The 22,588-nt window shown below is 35.1% G+C and overlaps 1 protein-coding gene across 10 annotated transcripts in view; it reads left to right on the forward strand.

The window, feature by feature from the left end:
• SEC24A (SEC24 homolog A, COPII component) overlaps nt 1-22,588 on the forward strand; it is a 63,211-nt gene that overhangs the window by 19,190 nt on the left and 21,433 nt on the right. For 4 of the 10 annotated variants that reach the window (XM_022588828.3, XM_089908438.1, XM_089908440.1 and 1 more), the window contains exons 3-15: nt 438-608; nt 2,698-2,775; nt 3,351-3,511; nt 3,802-3,974; nt 6,427-6,529; nt 7,563-7,689; nt 9,400-9,509; nt 11,694-11,806; nt 13,179-13,297; nt 17,838-17,893; nt 18,987-19,193; nt 20,048-20,168; nt 20,488-20,646. In XM_022588828.3, coding sequence (XP_022444536.1) covers nt 438-608; nt 2,698-2,775; nt 3,351-3,511; nt 3,802-3,974; nt 6,427-6,529; nt 7,563-7,689; nt 9,400-9,509; nt 11,694-11,806; nt 13,179-13,297; nt 17,838-17,893; nt 18,987-19,193; nt 20,048-20,168; nt 20,488-20,646 — 1,698 coding nt within the window. The other 6 variants (XM_089908442.1, XM_089908437.1, XM_089908439.1 and 3 more) reach the window with 6 other exon arrangements.

Consider the following 22,588-nt stretch of genomic DNA (forward strand, 5'->3'; position numbering starts at 1 on the left):
AGTTTGTAGTTTTAGAAAGCTAACTCTAAACCTAATTGATGATAGTGAATGGACTATATTGATAGGTATTCATAAACTTTTATTAATGTTAATTTCTACTGGAATATTTGATGTGGCCTGTTGAAACTGTGACCAGTTAACGAAAAATTAATCAATAAACTGGGCATTGTATCTACTGTATAAGTGATTTGATGCTGACTTTATATTTATACTGCTTTAATATTCGACAGGTAAGAATTATGGTAGGAGAGACTTGGAAATGTGTAAAGTATGCATATAAATTAGAAAGTCATTCATCTGGGAGGTTAACTTATTTCTAGTAATTTTTGGTTTGTAGTTGAAATACAGATTTGGAAGTTACTTAGATTCGGTAAAAGGCCGTTTTGGCATTTTTCTTAAGTTCTTAAGTGTCATGTGAAAAACCACTGTTTCCATAGGATCTGCACCCCCCTTAGTGAATACACCTCTGCCTACCACTTTTCAACCAGGAGCTCCTCTTGGGCCCCCTCCAACTGGAGCACCACCTCCAGTGAGGGCCCTTACGCCTCAGAAATCAACACATAGAGCTGTGCCCCAGCCCACCTTTAATTCATCTAGCAACCAAGAAGGTAAGCAAGACAAAAACCAAGTCGCGTCCTAAAGTTTTGACTCAGGGTGGAAAGATGAATATTATCTGAATTCCGTGCATTCAAGTCATATTCTAACAGAAAATCTAGTTTTTTTGGTTAGGGATGCCCCTCAGGAATTTAGAGTTTAAAAAAGTTTCTCGGTATTCCACTGCCCCATTCTGGGCTGTGGAATAGCTTTTGGGATCACTGTTGACTTTTTTTGTTGCTGTGCAGATTTTAAAAATCATGGCTATAAAGTTACATGTCTTTTGGGAGAGGGAGGCGAGAGAGGAAATTTTGCTTTTCTGGACATGATGTTAGAACTATCCTTTTAATACATTGGCCCTTTTTTATGGAAGCAGTATTTTGCTTGCCACTCTTACTGTAAATGTAAGAAATATTTATGAGCCTAAATAAAAAGTCAAATATACAAACATTTTGATGTTTTATAGTTTTAAAGCATTGTCTTCAGAGGTAACTTTAACATATAAGTTTATTAATTTAAACAAAATATTTTATAAAATAAGAAATTTGATTTTAGCCATAATATAACCATTGCAACAAGATTGGAAATAGGAAAACAGAAGAGGAGGGGAAAAAACCACTGCCCATATCCTACTACTCAATGTAATCAATATTATCATTTTTGTATTTTCTTCTACCATTTCCTTTTTTTAGTATTGTTAGTAGGGAAAAAACTGACCTGTGTATAATTTGAAAAGAATGGTGTTAACAATGAGTAACAAAATGATAAAGCCGTGTCCCACTGGTTGCCACCTGATAATTTTGAATATCAAGCTACAATAAGTATTTAAACTTTTAACCAACTAAAAATATGCTCTATGTTTTTGTTTCTACAAAACAGTTTTACTAAGGTTTTCTGTATCAACTCATGGCTAAAGACCTGGTGGTCTTGAGAATTGGAAAGGAGTTACTAACTTTATGAAACCATTAAACTTATCTATTTGGTGTTAAAACTGTTAAAAGTTAGCACCTTTATACTTAGGTGCTAGAGGTTGATACTATTCATTGATTTTAGTTTCTTCTGTACCCAAATTAGAGCTAATAAATAGCAGAGGTACATAATGATAAATTTTTATTATTTGTTTTAGTGGTTGTTTGCTAGACCAAAGCAATTGTTCTAATTAATATATATCACCTTAAAGTTAACTCTAGATTCTACTCTGTTCCATATTTTTATTTTAAAAAATTTTTTTCTTGTATTCTATTTTTTTTGAATTTTATATTTTTTTTTATACAGCAGGTTCTTGTTAGTCATCCATTTTATACACATCAGTGTATACATGTCAATCCCAATCTCCCAGTTCATACCCCCCCCCTCGCCACTTTCCCCACTTGGTGTCCATACATTTGTTCTTTGTGTCTCAATTTCTGCCCTGCAAACCGGTTTTTCTAGGTTCCACATATATGCGTTAATATACGATATTTGTTTTTCTTGCTGACTTACTTACTTTTTTTTTTTTTTTTTTTTTTTTGCGGTACGCGGGCCTCTCACTGTTGTGGCCTCTCCTGTTGTGCACAGTCTCCGGACGTGCAGGCTCAGCGGCCATGGCTCACGGGCCTAGCCGCACCACGGCACGTGGGATCTTCCCGGACCGGGGCACGAACCCATGTCCCCTGCATCAGCAGGCGGACTCTCAACCACTGAGCCACCAGGGAAGCCCTTACTTACATATTTTTTAAAAAAGGTTTTTATCCTCATAAATTTATTTCATCCTTAAATAGTATTGATTTTGGTGACTTATTTTAGTGTGTACTGCTCCTTAGAAGTTTTTAATGCTGCTCTCACAACTAGTAAAATCTTTCAGGTAGTATATAATTTTATAAACTACACAAAGTACCATTCTTTTTGGAAGCTTATAAAGTTATTTGAAACTTTTATATATTTTGTATATTTAAAATCTTACATTCTTTGAAATTTTTATTTCAACATTTAACATTTCCTGGGTTGTGGTTTAAACTATTTGTCATTTGGAAAGTTATCATAAATTTTAAACGTTAGCTCAAATCTTGCAAAAATTATAATAATGGTTCTAATTTAAATATTGTTAATAAACTTCCTCCTTAGGTATTATACCAAATACCAATAATGGATCTATGGTGGTTCACAATAGTTATGATGAAATTGAAGGCGGTGGCTTCTTGGGTGAGATGCTATAAAAGTTTTTTTGTTTTTTTAAGTATGTGTTCCTTGTAGGAAACAAAGAAGAAAACTTCATAATTATGTCACACAATGATACCTACTGTTAGCATTTTTTATCTCCATGTGTTTAGATTTTTTGTTAGGTTTTTTTCCCCTTTAGGATTGGGATTATGGGCTTTATTATTATTATGTTATGACCGAAGAGTATTTTTTTCAATTAAATCTATTTAAATTTACTTATCCAGTTGAACATTTAGTATGTTTTAATTAAAGTTGTTTTGACTTAAATTTTAGTCTGAATACAAAGTTTAGTACATGATATGAGATATGAGAGTAAATTAATTATACTAAACTTATTTTTGTGTGTTTACAGCTGCAGTCCACTTTAGCTAGATTTTAATCATTGCTCTTACTTTGTTACTAGTGTTTATTTGTTTTACTTTACAAAATTGATGAATGAAAGTATTAAATTACCCAAAGGATTTTAGAGTTATGATTTCTATAATTTAATGGATGTGTGTGTTGATTTAAAGTACTCTGGAGTGTTAAATAGAACTTAAAAGTTACCTTGTTTCTAGCAACACCACAGCTTACTAATAAGAATCCTACAATGAGCCGAAGTGTTGGATATTCATATCCCTCCTTACCACCTGGTTATCAGAGCACAATACCACCTAGTACAACAGGAATGCCACCCTCTTCCTTGAATTATCCAAGTGGTCCACAGGCATTTACTCAGGTATACTTTTTGTTTTTGTTTTTTTACCTGTATTCCACTTCAGTTTAAACTGTATTCACATGAAAAAATTTTAGGAAGGTATCATGAAAATTTTTAACCAGTTAGAATGGTAATAAATATTTCATAAGGCCTTTGTCCTGTTACATATCTCCAGAACCAAAAATTGACCAGGAAATCTAGATTACAGTGTTGTTATTTAGAGAGAAATTAAGTAACCAAGTCCTTATACTCTTCTCTTTTCAACTGAAGACATTATAAAGGCTACTTACTTTGAAATTATATATCTTTAGACTCCTTTAGGTGCTAATCATTTACCTGCAAGCATGAGTGGATTAAGCCTACATCCAGAGGGGCTAAGGGTTATCAATCTACTTCAAGAAAGAAACATGCTTCCATTGACACCTTTGCAGCCTCCTGTTCCAAATTTGCATGAAGATATTCAGAAACTCAACTGTAACCCAGAGTAAGGCTTCAAACAGCGCTTCTTATTAAATATGACATTTTACTTGTTCTAAAATTCTTCCAGATTATTTTTGAGCTTCATGTGTTACGAACAAGCTATACAAATGTATTAATTTATGAAAGTAGTTCTGCATGCAGAAAACAGCGCTTTGTTAGTTGCTTACTTGATATTTGGAATATTCTAAGTCAAGAAATAGAGGGCTTCCCCGGTGGCACAGTGGTTGAGAGTCTGCCTGCCGATGCAGGGGACGCAGGTTTGTGTCCCGGTCCGGGAAGATCCCACATGCTGCGGAGTGGTTGGGCCCTTGAGCCATGGCCGCTGAGCCTGCGCGTCCGGAGCCTGTGCTCCGCAACGGGAGAGGCCACAGCAGTGGGAGGCCCGCGTACCACAAAAAAAGAAAGAAATAGAGTTGTAACCCCTGATCTGATAGCTACCCTTATCAGCTCTCATGGGACTATGATATTCATTATCATTATGGTGATTACATTATATTTTCAAAGTCCAAAGGACAGAGACTTGATTCTATATAATCCTTTATTTGATCTCATTTTAAATTGTTTTTCATAACCAACATAATTATAATACTCTTTTCTCTCTTAAAATTGATTGTGAGTTTAAGTGTATATGAAGACTTTCTGATAAACTGAATTTTGTTATTTTTATTTATTTTAAAAATTTATTATTTATTTGGCTGCATTGGGTCTTAGTTGCAGCATGTGGGATCTTTGTTGTGGCATGTGGGATCTTCTGTTGCGGTGTAGGGGCTCTTCTCTAGTTGTTGTGCACAGGCTCCAGAGCGTGTGGGCTCAGTAGTTGCAGCGCTCGGGCTCCAGAGTGCGTGGGCTCTCTATTTATGGTGTGTGGGCTCCAGAGCACATGGGCTTAGTTGCCCTGCAGTATGTGGGATCTTAGTTGCCCAACCAGGGATCAAACCATTGTCCCCTGCATTGGAAGGTGGATTCTTTTTTAAAAAAATTATTTATTTATTTATTTTGGCTGTGTTGCGTCTTCGTTTCTGTTCATGGGCTTTCTTTAGTTGCGGCGAGCGGGGGCCACTCTTCATTGCGGTGTGCGGGCCTCTCACTGTCGAGGCTTCTCTTGTTGCAGAGCACAAGCTCCAGACGCGCAGGCTCAGTAGTTATGGCTCACGGGCCTAGTTGCTCCGCGGCATGTGGGATCTTCCCAGACCAGGGCTCGAACCCGTGTCCCCTGCATTGGCAGGCAGACTCTCAACCACTGCGCCACCAGGGAAGCCCCTGGAAGGTGGATTCTTAACCACTGGACCACCAGGGAAGTCCCTGAATTTTTTTTTTAATTAATTAATTTTTATTTTTGGCTGCGTTGGGTCTTCATTGCTACACGTGGGCTTTCTCTAGTTTTGGTGAGCGGGGGCTACTCTTCGTTGTGGTGCACGGGCTTCTCACTGTAGTGGCTTCTTTTGTTGCAGAGCACAGGCTTTAGGTGCATGGGCTTCAGTAGTTGTGGCATACGGGCTCAGTAGTTGTGGCACGTGGGCTCAGTAGTTGTGGCTTGCGAGCTCTAGAACGCAGGCTCAGTAGTTGTAGCACAGGGACTTAGTTGCTCCGCGGCATGTGGGATATTCCCTGCGTTGGCAGGCGGATTCTTAACTACTGAGCCACCAAAATTGGGAAGCCCAATTTTGTTATTTTTAAATAGTCTTTTTAAAACCATCAGTAAAACTGAGCTTTTCAGTAATACACTTAACTTTTTTTAAAAGATTTATTATTTATTTATTTACTTATTTAATTTTTGGCTGCATTGGGTCTTAGTTGCAGTACTCAGAATCTTCCTTGAGGCATGAAGGATGCTTCATTTCAGTGCGCGGGCTCTTCATTGTGGTGCACGGGCTTCTCGTTGTGGCGAGTAGCTTTTCTCTTCTGTAGTGGCATGCAGGCTCCAGGGCGCATGGGCTCTGTATTTGTGGCACGCAGGATCTAGTTGAGGCGTGCGTGAGCTCAGTAGTTGTGGCATGCAGGCTTAGTTGCCCTGAGGCCTGTTGGATCTTAGTTTTCTGACCAGGGATTGAACCCGTGTCCCCTGCATTGTAAGGCAGATTCTTTACCACTGGACCACCAGGGAAGGTCCCAGTAATACGCTTAACTTTGCATGTGCAAATTTGGGTCATCACCTTTAAATTCCAGTGCCATCTAGATTTATATAAAGAAAAATAAGTTCTTTGGTAGTCTAGACTGTCTTATGCACAAGCTGAGAAGAAAATTTGTTTTAGTTATATAAAATGGGATTATAACCGTCTACCCTTTCTTTCTGAACAGGATTTAAATATTTAAAAAGGATAAAATTTGTGAGGGTCTATTGAAATACTTCATTTGTAATCTGATCCAACGTTAAAATGTGTACCTTTTAAGTCTTTTTATTTTTGTCCAAAAATAGTCATAGTAACAACTGACAAATGATTTTTACATTGATATAGGTTATTCCGATGCACACTGACTAGCATTCCTCAGACTCAGGCCTTACTGAATAAAGCCAAACTTCCTTTGGGACTGCTGCTTCATCCTTTTAAAGACCTAGTGGTATGTTTTACTAGCGCAAGTAAATGTTTTGTGGAAAATTATCTTGGTGGTAAGGAATTTTTTATAATAGTGCAAGAATTTGTTTGAGCTATCTTTAGGAATTTGACCATTGGCCGATTCCTCTTGTATTTCAGACAAAAATATTATCAAACGCTTTCACAAAGAGATAAAATAAACATATTGTTGAAAAATTCAGGAGGTACTGAATAGAATAGAGGTACTGAAGAAAATAAATAAATGAACCATACTATTTTAACAAGTTGTAAATTGTTTACCCATTAAAATACTTTACCCACTCTCCCAGTTCTTCCATTCTTGGAGTAAAGTCTGTTGCTTTAAGAAGCTGTTTCCAAAAAGAAGAAGAAGAAAAGAAAAGAAGCCCTTCTACTTTTGTCCTAAGGCTCTGGGACCTTGACATGTGACCACATACGGTTTGAGAGAATCAGTCCATAAGTGAAGTGACTTTCCCAATACAAACCTCCTTTTGGTAATAGGATTGTATTGCCTTTACTGATTTTTGACTTTAACTTTAGATCTTTTAAAACGTAGGATAAACTTTAAATAGGAGCATAATTGCGAAGTCCAATAAAATATTTAAATATAATTTAACCATACCTTACTTTGTGACAGTTCTTTTATGAGAACTTAGTAGCCTGTTAATATAACATGAAGAAACTTCCTATGATTTAATTAGTCATTTTTTTTAGAATATTGATCCTTCCTTCACCATTCATCTCACAGATATGTTGTAAATTTACTATGTTGGTTTTGTAATGTAAACTTTTAATGAGAAAATAAATACTTTTTAAAAGGCAAAATTTAATGAGAATGGTCCTGGGGAAAATCACTAGGGTTTAAGAACCAGTACATTTCATTACATAATTTTTTGTTTGGCAGCTTGGACACATTTTTTTACCCTAGTTTTTTCTCTAAAATTATAATATCCCAACAATTATTTGGAAGGTATGGATTAATTGCTTGACCTTTAGACATGATCATCATTGTCTTTAATAATTTAGTCCTTTTTTTTCAGCAATTGCCTGTGGTTACCTCTAGTACAATTGTGAGATGCCGTTCATGCAGGACATACATCAACCCTTTTGTCAGCTTTCTTGATCAAAGGAGATGGAAATGTAACTTATGTTACCGAGTCAATGATGGTATGTTTTTTTTTTTTTAAACATTTAAACATTTCTACATGCATTGTAGGGAAATCAGATAACACAAATGTGAAGTTAAAAAACAAAACATTACCCGTAATCCTTTCACTCAGATATAACTTCTTTTAACTATTTTCTAGGCATTTATACTTATATATAAATAATTATATACAACCTAAGCAAAAAATGTGATAATACTACTTTGATACCACTTTTTTACATTTATTTTATTGGGTATATAATAAATGGCATATTTCATGGTATTATTTAAGCCTGTAATTTAAGAAATATTTTTATTTAGAAATTGTCCCATGCCTTTTCTCTAGGGTGAAAGAAAATAAGCCCACAGAGTAGCTGCCATTAGCTTCATTCACTGCTGTATGAAGGGAGGTGGGCAGTGCTAGAAGGTTAGTTGAATGTAGTTTTTTTAGTAGCTGATGAGGAGGGGATCTTCTTCAGTAACTGTTTCACAATTTATATTTGAGGAATATCATCTAACCAACAACATTCTATTAGGATTAGAGAAGAAAAAAAGGGCATGCCGTTACCCACATTGAAAATTTGGTCTCTGTTTAGAAGGAAATTTCATTAAGCATTGGGAAATAGAGGAACTTGAGAGATTTTTTTTTTTTTTGCGGTATGTGGGCCTCTCCCATTGCGGAGCACAGTCTCCGGACGTGCAGGCTCAGTGGCCATGGCTCATGGGCCCAGCCGCTCCGCGGTATGTGGGATCTTCCCAGACCAGGGCACGAACCCATATCCCCTGCATTGGCAGGCGGACACTTGAGAGATTTTTTATAACCATTTTTATTGTTTGTGTTTTTAGAGTAGAAGAAGTGAGGGTAGAAAAAGAGCATTCTTTTTACTCTGTAATAATGTAGAAAATGTATGTATTTATAGTGTTTAGTACACTTTTAAAATCTTATGTATATATGCTTCAATATATGAAATTAAATTATGATAAGGGTTGAAGTCACTTTTGTGTGCAGCCCAGACCATTTCATGAACTATGGCTTACCCTTTAGCATATATAGGAATTTGAATTTTTACACAGTTCCTGGGAAGATAGATGAAATGATAATTAACACATTATTGAGGGGGGGATTTTTTCAGAAACCAACGCCTGTGGCCGTAATATGTCTCTGGTCAAAAATGTGTTAATTTAGAAAATACTCTTTGAGCACTAGTGTTTTATAGGCAGTAGGCAACTGATATTCCATAGAGGTCTTATAACTATTGAAACTCACCATACCCTTAGGCTTTAACCTTTGAAGTATTTTACCATAGCTTTCTAGGGGCAACCAGAGTCTGTACATTTCATATGTCAAATGTTATTATCCATGTACCGCTGTGAAATTTAAGACAAAGTTTAGTCTTGCATTTAAGAAAATAATTGGCATTTAATGAATTTTTATCATCCTTTCAAACTACTTTAGGAAAGCAGCTTTCCAAGAATTAAGAGAAAAAAGGATATTAGAAGATAGGGAAAGAAAAATCATAGTGCTTGTGGTTGTAAAAGCAAAACATACTTAGTGCCATTCAGTGTGGAGGGGAATTGAATGGGACTCAAAAACAAAGTGTATTTAACCCTTAATATTTAGTCTATATTGAATTATTTATAAATTCCTAAATTAAAAAAAACAGCCAAATGCAAGCTATATTAAACTTAATCCTATCAGTTTTAACAATATATATGGTTAACTCACATAGTTCCTGAAGAATTCATGTACAACCCTTTGACCAGAGTCTATGGAGAACCTCATAGAAGACCTGAAGTTCAAAATGCTACTATTGAGTTTATGGCTCCTTCAGAATACATGGTAAACTTTCATTTTTTATATAGCACAAATATTTCATTATACCTGGTTTTAAGTAAAATATAAAATCCTTTAACCAAAATTTTATATTTTTAATTTATAAAAGTTATCCTTGTTCATTATAAAAGTAGTTAATTTGTATATAAGGGTAAGTTTGAAAAGTAAAAGTATAAAGTTCCACTTATGTTTCTTGGGCATCCATCCAGAAATTTGCAATATATTATTGGGATCATACTTACTTTTAGGTCACTTCCAGTTTTTTCTGTTACAAATAATGATGTGATGCACATCATCTTTGCAACTACTTTTATACACTTGTGTGAATATCTCAGGTCTTGCATTTGAAAAGATAATAATTATGCCTAATGTTTAACTAGCACTATGCATTTTATAAAGCACTTATATATTTTTGATTATCACAAATAACTCTTAAGCTGTTAATCCTGTTTTACGGATGTGAAACAAATTTAGTTAGGTGACTTTCCGGATCTTCTTTAGCAGGTGCTAGAGGTCTCATAAAAATTTAGGATTTTTGATTTGATTTCCCTTTCCGCATGCAATAATTGCCTCTAAGGAAAGGGAATATGAAGATAAGTTTTAATACCAACTTTTAATATTTTATTTTAGTATATTTTTGTGGGATAGTCTCTATCTGGTCAGTTGGGGCCATTTTAGTATAGATATTTTGACGATTCAGTCTCTTTTCATCACATAGAAATTTCAGTGTAGAAAACATTTTTGTGACACTTAAATGGCTGGTGATCGCTTTCTGTAGTGTAGCTGTCCCTCTGTTGAATTAAAACCAAAAATCAGAAGCATTTGTTCTTTTGAATTGGCCTTCCTGGGTTTCTTTAACTCCCAGGTTTTATAAAAATGGCTTCCTTTAAATTTGGAAATTTGCCTATAGCAAGAGGTTTTCTTCCTTCCTGACTTACCTCTTGGGCAACAGATTCTATGGATTTTGCAAGTGATACGTGCAAAATAATATAAAAGTTAGTATACTACATGTGGAGTTCTGATTGTGGTTATTTGGTGCTTTTTATTTTATTTTATTATTTTTATTGAAAACTTAAAATACTTTTTATTTTGAGACAGTTTTAGACTTATATAAGGATGGCAAAAATAGCACAAAGAGTCCACCCAGCTACCCCTAATGTAAACATTTTATGTAGCTCTAGGACAGTCATCAAGCTTAAATTAACACTAGCACAACACTATGAATGAAACTACGGACTTTACTTGGATTTCACTAGTTTTTCCACTTAACATCCTTTCTCTGTCCCAGGATTCAATCCACATTGCATTTAGTTTCTGTTCCTTTAGTCTGCTCCCATCTGTGGCAGTTCCTTAGCTTTTCCTTGTCTTTCATGAACGAGCTTTTTTTTTTTAAATTAATTTTTATTGGAATATAGTTGCTTTACAATGTTGTGTTAGTTTCTGCTGTACAGCAAAGTGAATCAGTTATATGTATACGTATAGCCCCTCTTTTTTAGATTTCCTTCCCATTTAGGTCACCACAGATCACTGCGTAGGGTTCCCTGTGCTAAACAGTAGGTGCTCATTAGTTACCTATTTTATGCACAGTAGTGTATATCAGTCAATCCCAATCTCCCATTTTGTACCTGCCTCCCCACCCCGCCCCAGCTTTTTACTGAATTGAAAACAAATCTTTGAACTTGGAAGTTTAAAATATACTTGTACATTTTTCTGGAACTTGGCTGAAGTGTGTTGATTAAATAACCAGCTCAGGCTAACTTGATTTGTCATTTTCAGAGCTGTACATTTCCCTAAATTGTGAAATATAATGTACATATGGAAAAGCCTATAAAACATAAATATGTAGCTTACCAAATAATCATAGCACCACTGTTGCACCACACAGGTCAAGAAATTGAACATTACCGATGCTCATAAATACCTTTCTGATCACATTTCTTCCTCTTCCTGTCCTAGAAAAAAATACTCTTCTGACCTATGATAATCATATCCTCATTGTCCTTTTTCTAAGTATGCATCTGAAGAAAACTTCTTTCTATATTATTTTCTTAATGTATTATTATTTATTGTGGTCTCCACTTAATCTGTAAATAATGCTTATTTTATTCTTTTGCTATATAGACACAACAAATGGTAAGTTTAAATTTAATTCTATTAATTGTATTTAATGAGATCCTTTTTCTCCTTCAGTTACGACCACCTCAACCTCCAGTGTACCTTTTTGTATTTGATGTGTCTCACAATGCAGTTGAAACTGGATACTTGAATTCAGTTTGCCAGAGTTTGTTAGACAATCTGGATTTGTAAGTATCTTAATTCAGGTTAAATTATAAACGGTGTTTGTAAAATGAATAAGTAGTTTCAAACTATATTTTAAAAGTTATGTAACTATGTTCTAAAAGTCCACTTAAATCAGTAGATAACTTTAGGCCTCACTTTCTCTGAGAAACATTAATTTATTTTAACTTTTTATTATGGAAAAATTTCAAATATGTAGTAAATAGAAAGAATGTAATGAAGTTCCAGTTACCCATCCTTCAACTTCAATATTTTTAGCATTCAGCTGTTTTTGCCTCATCTAACCCTGCCCTTCCCCCTTTTTTCCCTAGAGTGTTTTAATACAAATCTCAGTCAGTATATCATTTACCTAGAAATACTTGGAATTATTTTTAACCCTAACTAAAATATGAGAATCACATCAAACAAAATTAGCAATAATTCCATAATGTGATATAATACCCAGTTCAATTTTTGTTCCTGGTTGTCTCCAGAATGTCTTTTTACTGTGGGTTTGTTGAAATAAGAATCTAAACAGTAGCTACACATTGCATTTGCTGGTTATATCTCTTAAGCCTCTTAAAATAACTGTACTTTAAGTGGTTCTTAGATACTTAGTGTAACACATAAAAGCTAATGTGACCTTTCAGTGTAATGAAATACTATTGTGCTCTTGTGTGTAAGGAAGAATGTGTAGGACCAAATCTCATCAGAAGTGGACTAACTCCCTCACCTTGGCGAAGGGCATTCTTGTTCTTATCAGCATTTGTATTTTTAATGTTGTAGGTTATGTATGGGGATTGTCTGTTGATGAGAGAGTTCACTGACTCACCCAAGCATGAAACAAAATGAAACAAAAATGAAAACTAGTTTGTCTTTCCCCTTATGAAACTATGGTCTACGTATTTAAGTTCTTCAAAAACAGATCTTTCTGTTGATCATCTTAAATGAATGCATTAAACAATATAAAAAGAGGTTTGGGCAATGTTTTTTTAAAGATATGCAGTTCATAAATTTATATTACATTTTAGAGTTGGTGTTTGGTAATTTTTTTGAAGTATTTTTTATAAATTAAAATCATCTACAAACTTCTGTATATACTTTCCAGTATTTTTTATATCTCATTTCCTAAGTGATTGATATAACTTTATATAGTATAATGAGTTTTGGATTGCTGTATTATTGCTGGGTTTTGTTGATTGTTTGACTTATATATAGTGTTTTCTTTTGAGTAGTGTATGTTTTCATGGTGATTAAACATTGCACGGGTTAAAAACATTTATGTTGGGGCAGTTTTCATAACACAGAAGTAGATATTTGTATTTAACTCTTTGCAGATATTTTAGGTATATATGTATATGGGAAAACTACAAAATACTCTTCTGAATTTGTTTTTAGGCTTCCTGGCAACACTAGGACAAAAATTGGCTTCATAACATTTGATAGTACAATCCACTTCTACAGCCTTCAAGAAGGTCTATCTCAACCTCAGATGCTAATAGTTTCAGATATTGAAGGTATATATTATATACTTAAAATTATTGAACTGCCTGAGGAGCTTTTAGTTTTAGAAATATTTCATGACTGTTCAACAAACTAGCAGCATATGGTATGATTCTACTATACTGAGGAAAACCTTGAGTATAAAATCATAAGATTTTTGGAATTATAAGAATCCCTCAGGGCTTCCCTGGTGGCGCAGTGGTTGAGAGTCCGCCTGCCGATACAGGGGACACGGGTTCGTGCCCCGGTCTGGGAAGATCCCACGTGCCGCGGAGCGGCTGGGCCCATGAGCCATGGCCGCTGAGCCTGCGCGTCTGGAGCCTGTGCTCCGCAACGGGAGAGGCCACAACAGTGAGAGGCCCGCGTACCGCAAAAAAAAAAAAAAAAAAAAGAGTCCCTCAGTCAAATCTCTCATTTTATAGAAGAGGAAACAGAATTATGGAGGTAAAGTGAGTTCTGAACAAGTCAACAAAAAACAAGTTAATGTTAAAGCTCATTCAAGAAGTATTTGAGGGTAGACCTAGATTAATTGAACAGAATAGAGAGCCCAGAAATAAGCCCTCACAAATATGTTCAGTTGATTTTTGATAAGGACGCCAAGACCATTCAATGGGGAAAAGACAGTCTTTTCAACAAATGGTTCTGGGAAAACCAAACATGCAAAAGAATGAAGTTAGACCCTTACCATAAACCATATAAAAAAAAATTAACTCAGTGGATCAAAGACCTAAACTTAAGAACTAAAACTGTAAAACTCTTAGAAGGAAACATAGGGGAAAATCTTAATGACATTGGGTTTGGCAGTGATTTCTTGGTTATGACACTAAAAGCAGAAGCAACAAAAGAAAAAATAAGTAAGTTGGATGTTATCACTGTTAAAATACTTTTGTACATGAAAGAAAACTGTCAAGAGAGTAAAAAGTCACAAAATGGGAGAAAATATATGCATATGCAAATCACACATATGATGAAGGATTAATATAAAGAGCTTCTTAACTCAGCAACAACAACAAGAAAACACAATTCAAAAATGGACGAAGGACTCAAATAGACAATTCTCCAAAGATGTACAAATGACCAATAAACACATGAAAAAATGCTCAACATTATTAATCACTGAAGAAATGCAAATCAAAATCACAATGAGATACCACTTCACATCCATTAGAATGGTTATTATTTTTTAAAAAATGGAAAATAAATGGCTGGCAAGGATGTGGAAACATTGGGACTGTTGTATATTGCTGGTGGGAATGTAGCATGGTGCAGTATTATGGAAAACAATTTGGCAGTTCCTCAAAAAGTTAGGCATAGAATTACCATTATGATCTACCAATTCTGCTTCCCAGTATATACCTAAAAGAATTGAAAGCAGAAACTCAAACAAATACTCATACACCAATGTTCATAGCAACATTATTCACAGTAGCCAAAAGTTGGAAACAACCTAAGTATCCATCAAGAGATGATTTGTTAAATAATGTGGTATATACATATAATGGAATATTTTTCATCCCTAAGAATGAAATTCTGATGCATGCTACAACATGAATCAACCTTGAAAACATTATATCAATACTAAGTTAAATAAACCGGATGCAAAAGGACAAAGAGTATATGATTCCATTTATATGAGGTACCGGGAATGGGTGAATTCATAGAGATATAGGTTAGAAAGTAGATTATAGATTACCAGGAGCTTGTGGGAAGGGAGAAATTATTTAATGGGTACTGTTTAGGATGATGAAAATGTTCTGAAAATACATAATGATGATGGTTACACAACATTGTGAATGTACTTAATACTACTGAATTGTACACTTAAAAATGATTAAGGTGATACATTCTGTATATTATGTATATTTTACCACAGTTTAAAAAATTAACTCCAAATGGATCATAGATCTGAGTATGAGACTAAAACTATAAAATTGTTAAAAGAAAACATAGAAGTAAGTCTTTGTGACCTTGAATTAGGCAGTGATTTCTTAGATATAACACCAAAAGCACAAATACCAAAAGAAAAAACAGATAAGTTGGGCTTCCTAACAATTAAAAACTTTTGGGTAAACAGCATGGTCCTACAGTAGAGCACAGGGAACTATATTCAATATCCTGTGATAAACCATAATGGAAAAGAAAATGTATATGTATAACTGAATCACTTTGCTGTACAGCAGAAATTAGCACAACATTGTAAATCAACTATACTTCAATAAACTAAAAAAAAATAAAAATTTTTAAAAGTTAAAAAAGATTAAAACCTTTTGTGTTTCAAAGGATGCCATCATGAAAGTGAAGAATGAGAGAATGAGAGAAAATATTTGCAAGTTATGTATCTGATCAAAATATATATCTAGATTATGTAAAAAACTTCTACAACTTATTAAAAAGACAACCTAATTAAAAAGTGGGCAAAGGATTTGAATAGACATGTTTCTATTCAATACACCATATTCAATATTCTGTATATGCAATTGGCTCATAATCCCTTGAAAAGATGCTCCACATCATGAGTTATCAGGGAAATGCAAATGAAAACCACAGTGAAATGCCACATCACACCAGTTAAAAAAAATTCTCAAAACCAAAATTTTTTTGTTGCTCTGAGCATATCTGAATAGCTGGGAAGGTTCCATGAGTATTGGTTTTGGGGTTACAAATAAATTTTAATAAGTAGGCAAGTTTGCAACTATAAAATCTATGAATTAGGAGAATTGACTGTACAACTTTAAAATTAAAGAGTTGAATAGAGCCCCCTTCTGTCTTGGTTGTTCCAGGTCTCACAACAGAGCAGCCACGTCAGTCATTCATTTCCCTTATCTATTTACCCAGCTACTTATTTGGCATAAAATAAAATCACTGAACAGGTGATTCTGATGATGGGCCAAGTTGTGAATTTACTGATATGGTCCAGCTTCTCAATTTTATACATGAGCTGATAAATGGAATATCCCTTGCTGGATGTCACATAGCAAAAATTTTTTTAAAGGACAGTAACAAGTATTTGCAAGGATGTGGAGAAATTGGAACCCTCATTCACTAGTAGTAGGAATGGAAAATGGTGCTGCCATTAGGGAAATCATTTTGTCAGTTCCTCTGGAAGTTAAACATAGAGTTACCATATAACCAGCAATTTTACTTAATAGGTATATGCTCAAGAAAATTAAAAACATGTCTATACTATAAAGCAACTACACTTCAATTTTTTTAAATTGCTAAATATGAATTATTAAAAATAAAACAATACAGAACATGTCCACACAAAAATGTGTACGTGAATGTTGGTAGCAACTCAGCCAAGAAGTGGAAACAACCCAACATAAACAAAACGTAGAATATCCATACAATGAAATGTTTTGTTACTCAGCAATAAAAAAGAGTAAAGTACTGATAAATGCTACAACATGGATGAACCTTGAACACATGAAGCTAAGTGTAAGAAGCCAGTCACAAAGGACCTCATCGTGTGACTCCATTAATATGAAATGTTGAGAATAGGCCAATCCAGAGACAGAAAGTGGCTGCCTAGAGCTGTGGGAGTTGATGGGGAATTGAGGAATGACTGGTAATTGGTGTGGGGTTCCCTTTTGGGATGATGAAAAGGATCTGGAATTAGTGGTGTTAGTGGTACAACTATGTGTATATTAAAAAATTACTGAATTGTATCTTCTGCAAGGGTAAATTTTATGGTATGTGAATTATATCTTAAAACTTTTATTAAAATCTGTTTAATTTTAAAGAAAAAGGAAGAAATCTAAACAATAGTACATTTTTTTATATGATAGTTAAAGTGAATATTTAATGTTTCAGATTATTCGTTGGTGTTATTTTTCATGAACATTATGATGAGCCTTATTTTTGTAATTTTTTAATAAAAAATAGTACAAAAATGTAGAAAGTGAGACCCCTCATAATCCTGCATCACCACCCACATTTCCTTCCCAGTTGCTTCCTTCTAAGAAAGGATATTTACTTCCTAAGAAAGAATAAATTTGAATCCTGAGAAGCTCTTCTGATGTGGCCATTTAGCATACCTCCTGATTCACTTGGCCTCGTGGTCCCATAAGTATAATGGGGGCCTTCTTTATGAGCAAGTATGTGCCTTATGAATGACAGAGCTGTTGGTGGGCTGTATTACTTCCATGTCAAGACACAGAATTCTTGTGTGTCATCTTAGTCAACTTTTTTTTTTTAATGCCAAGAGTGTTTCTTTGGCTGGCTTCTGGGGCTAAGCAAGAATTCTAAAGCAGGATTCTAAACTGTCTTTAACCTAAGAAGCAAAGTACTTGTACAAACCCTTACTGAGTGCTTGTGGGTCAGTATTTTCTATTTGGGAGGCTATTTACCTTTTACATGGTAATAGATAAGCTGCAGTAAAAGCCTAAATCAGTGCTCTTTTGGTGACTCTGAACATACGTAGACATTGCTGTACAAATGGAGAAGGTGGCTCTTCTCTAAGTATGGGGGTGGTTAATTATATCACTGTTATGTATTTGGAACATCTTTAACAATTAAGTTTTGTTTAAGAGAAATATTTATTTGTTCTTTCAGATGTTTTTATACCTATGCCAGAGAACTTATTAGTAAATTTAAATGAAAGTAAAGAGGTAAGGGACACTTTCCTATCTGACATGTTTAATTGAAATGTTGAAGGAATATATTTTTAAAACGAACTTTAAGTAGAATTTTGCTTCTCTCTGTGACATTTCTAAGATGTATAGCATTTTATATTTGCAGTTAGTTAAAATTCATCAGATGAACAGCTTTTGATTTTGCCCTTGAACTGATTGCTTTTAAGTTTAATGTATCCATTTGTAGTAGGGTAGAAGATAAGCCTATTCCATAAATGAGAGAAACCTGAAGGAAACCTGCCTTGCCAGCCATTTGGGAAATTGGGAGGGTTGCTGAGATAAGCTTCTGGTCACTACATAGAAGCACTGTAGGCTGCTTTCAGTGCCCTTTGCTTTTCTGATTCACAGAGTGTCATTGGGGTCAGTTCAGAAGAAACTCTTATTACCTGCCTGGAAATTGCCATGACATAATACAGTGAGAGGTGAACAGAATGTGTCTGAAGGGGGGATGTTGTCTACCCTGTACATGCATATATGCCGTAGGGGTAACATTTTAACTAGCAAGTCTATGGTCTCAGCTGTTGGCAATGGTGACTTCGCCATAGTGTGAAGTATTTTTTTCCCATTAACTCTCTTTATTTGTACAACCTAACCTGAATAGGTAGTTGTTATTTGTTTTGTTTTTCTTTTGTAGTAATATTACTAGTTGGCAAATTTACTGGCTATCTTAGATTTTGCGGTAGGGAAGAGTTAAACGCACTTTGGAACTGAAAAGAATAAAGTGTATAGAGGTGATTGAGAAGGCCATATTTCATGGCATTTAAATATGTAAAATCTCTAAACTGTGATGGTTCTTTTGGATACATTTGGACTTATAGTCTTGCTGGACTGCTGCATGTGCAAGAACTGTAAGGCCCCAATTTTGATTTGTCTTGCTTGCCAATTTATAATGTTGACTTAAAATGGCTTTCTTGTCATTTGACCAACTTCATTGTTTACTGTACTGTCTGTAGATTCTCTGACCATCATCATGACTCAATGTCTTGTCTATTGTATGAGTCAGTGACTTAATGTGAAAAAAATTTTTTTTATTGTAACACTCTTGAGTTTTCTTGCTTTATTTCACAAGCTCGTCCAAGATTTACTGAAAACTTTGCCGCAAATGTTCACCAAGACCCTGGAGACCCAGAGTGCCTTGGGTCCAGCCCTTCAGGCTGCCTTTAAGCTGATGTCCCCAACTGGTGGTCGAATGTCTGTTTTTCAAACACAACTCCCAACTCTTGGAGTGGGAGCCCTGAAACCACGAGAGGAACCCAACCAAAGGTCATCTGCTAAGGTTAGAAAGTCATCAAGTGCATGATAAGATTTATGCTGGTGCTTTGTCCCTTTGAGTACAGAGCTTATTTCAAATTTATTTTTCAGTTGTGAAAAGGAGGGAATATAAGGAAATGGATAAAGCGTTTCTCCTCTTTTATGTAGACATTTCTATTTTATTACATTATTTTCTATCTGATTCACCCTTACCTTATGTATAGATCTTTAGCAGGCCATAGCAATGCCACCTGCCTTTGATGAGAAAGTCAGGCAGACTAAGAGAATATGCTTGCCAGGGACAAAGTAGAACCTGGATGATGAATAAAAAGTAGTCATGGTTTGGTATATTGACTGCCATGGATTGCTTTTGAGCAGCTTGTGTGTGTAAACTTAGTTTGAGATGTGTATCTCTCAAAAGATTATGGTAGTGTGGCCATATACTGTAATGATTAAGGTGTCAGTCTTGGAATAAGTCTGCCTAAGTCTCACTGCTTTTTAGATGTGTGAGCTTGAATAGTTACATAATATCTTTGCCTCTCTTTTTCCTTATATTTATAAAATGAAAATATCGATAGTACCCATCTCTTATGATAGATGAAAAGTATTACATATGAATTTAGAAGCTTCCAGCATAATAAGCATTTAATAGATTATCAAAATTAGTATAATAGGTGTATTTCTTTTTAAAAGTAAAACAAAATAGTAAATTCTTAAGCAGGACATGTTTCGTACTGAAAAAAGAGGAAATATCACAGAACAAAAGGATTTTGTAAAATGCCCAAGGATAATTGTTAACCCTTGGTATATATGGATAGGTGTATAAATTTTATGACAATTTAATGATTTAAATTTTTTTCTCTTTGTAATTATGAATAGGAAATTCACTTGACACCATCAACTGACTTCTATAAGAAATTAGCCTTGGACTGTTCTGGTCAGCAGGTAGCTGTTGACTTATTCCTTCTCAGTGGACAGTATTCTGATTTGGCTTCTCTGGGTAAGTTCTTCCTAGTGATTATTTTTCTCATGTGAATGTCAAAATGGTATTTTTATGATGATATGTTAAAGAGAGGACAAAGTGAAAGAATTCTTATTCCCTTGGGAAGTTAGTTTAGTTTATAATAAACCTTATAGTCTTATACTCTGAATATTTATAATAGAGAAATTTCTATATTACTATTTAAAGGGGTGAAATAATTCTTTTTTGCCAATATCTTAGGAGGCTAAGGAAAGATTGATTCAAATGCTTGTAGTTACTCTGGTGTAGTAATAGTAGTTAATGGCAGAATTTAAAAGGAGTATGTGTTCTCTTCCAGGTTGTATTTCTCGGTATTCAGCAGGTAGTGTCTATTATTATCCCTCTTACCACCATCAGCACAACCCAGTGCAAGTGCAGAAATTACAGAAGGAACTACAGAGATACCTCACTCGGAAGATTGGCTTTGAGGCCGTCATGAGGATTCGGTGCACCAAAGGTGGGGGCACTATTTTTTTTTTACACTTACAAAGGCGTAAATGTTGCTTTTGATATGAATAAATATGCACATATTTTCACCTGGTCTTTTCTCATAAGATTTGTTCTTCTAAAAAAAAAAGATTTGTTCTTCTAAGGTATTGTACTTACTTTGATGGACTATGCAATTAAGAATAGAGAAGACACATATTGAAAAACTAAGGACTATTTTTTTTATGGGAATTGCTATTTTTTTAATGTATTATTTTATTTATTAATTTATTTATTTTGGCTGTGTTGGGTCTTCGTTGCTGCAAGCGGGCTTTCTCTAGTTGCAGTGAGCGGGCTTCTCATTGCAGTGGCTTCTCTTGTTGCAGAGTGCGGGCTCTAGGTGCGCTGGCTTCAGTAGTTGTGGCTTGCGGGCTCTAGAGCGCAGGCTCAGTAGTTGTGGCACATGGGCTTAGTTGCTCCACGGCATGTGGGATCTTCCCGGACCAGGGCTCGATCCTGCGTCCCCTGCATTGGCTGGCGGATTCTTAACCACTGCGCCACCTGGGAAGCCCGAGGGACTATTTTGAATATACTAAAAACCACTGAATTGTATACTTGAGAAGTGTGGGGTTTTTTGTATGTAAATTGTATCTCAGTGAAAAAATATCTCATCTCCAAAGAAAATAAAACATATTACTGATGGATTTTTATTCCACTTATTGAACAGTAGTAGTGGAAGATCTTTTTTTTTACAACTATTTTTTTTTTAATTAATTAATTTATTTTTGGCTGTGTTGGGTCTTCGTTTCTGTGCTAGGACTTTCTCTAGTTGCGGCGAGCAGGGACCACTCTTCATCGCGGTGTGTGGACCTCTCACTGTCGCAGCCTCTCTTGTTGCGGAGCACAGGCTCCAGATGCACAGGCTCAGTAGCTGTGGCTCACGGGCCTAGTTGCTCTGCGGCATGTGGGATCTTCCCAGACCAGGGCTTGGACCCGTGTCCCCTGCATTGGCAGGCAGATTCTCAGCCACTGCGCCACCAGGGAAGCCCACAACTATTTTTTAAAATTGTGGTAAAACAGATATAACATAAAAGTTACCATTTTACAGGACTCGCCTGGTGGTCCAGTGGTTAAAACTCCATGCTTCCGATGCAGGGGCTCAGGTTCAATCCCTGGTCGGGAAACTAAGATCCCACATGCTGCACAGTGCAGCCAAAAAATTAAAAATTAAAAATTTTTTTTACCATTTTACCATTTTTAAGTATACATTTGAGTGGCATTAAGTACATTCTCATTGTTGTGCAGCCATTACCACCATCCATCTTCAGAAGTCGGGTATCTTTTAGTTTGTGTTCTTCTCATTCTGCACCTGCTACTAATACCTTGCCACACTGTTGCTTTGGAAATAGTCTCACAGTTTCAGAATGCGTATGTTCAATATGTTTTTCAGGATAAATGTTTTGTGGTTGCTAAATGTGACAACTATTTTCTTATGAAAGTGGGAAGTTATAATTCTTGATATTTCATTTCTCCACATTATCAACCTGTTTCTACTCTTTTATTCAGATTTTAAAATATTACTGCTCTGTAAAAGGGTATGAAGCAATAATTTTTTACAGTGGAAAGATTATGTGAAATATGTAGCAAAAAATACGTATCAAAAGATAAGGATCCACAAACCTGTCCACTAGATAGATGTTAAAATCTGTTGATCAAATGACATGTCAAATGAAGTATCATATAAGCACTTAAGAGGTTGCCACATCTCCAAACAGCACACAGATATTGGTGTCACCCATAACAGATCAGTTTCCACAATAGCATTCTGTTTCCTTTTTTTTAATAGAAGCTTTATTGAGATAAAATTTACATATCTTACAATTTACCCATTTGAAATGTACAATTCAGTGGTTTTAAATATATTCACCATGATATTACCACGATCAATTTTAGAACACTTTCATCATTCCCAA

Source organism: Delphinapterus leucas, chromosome 3 (genome assembly GCF_059928025.1).
Source record: "Delphinapterus leucas isolate spDelLeu-1000000601 "Yukka" chromosome 3, BTC_Dleu_Yukka2, whole genome shotgun sequence".
In the NCBI taxonomy this organism is placed as follows: Eukaryota; Metazoa; Chordata; class Mammalia; order Artiodactyla; family Monodontidae; genus Delphinapterus; species Delphinapterus leucas.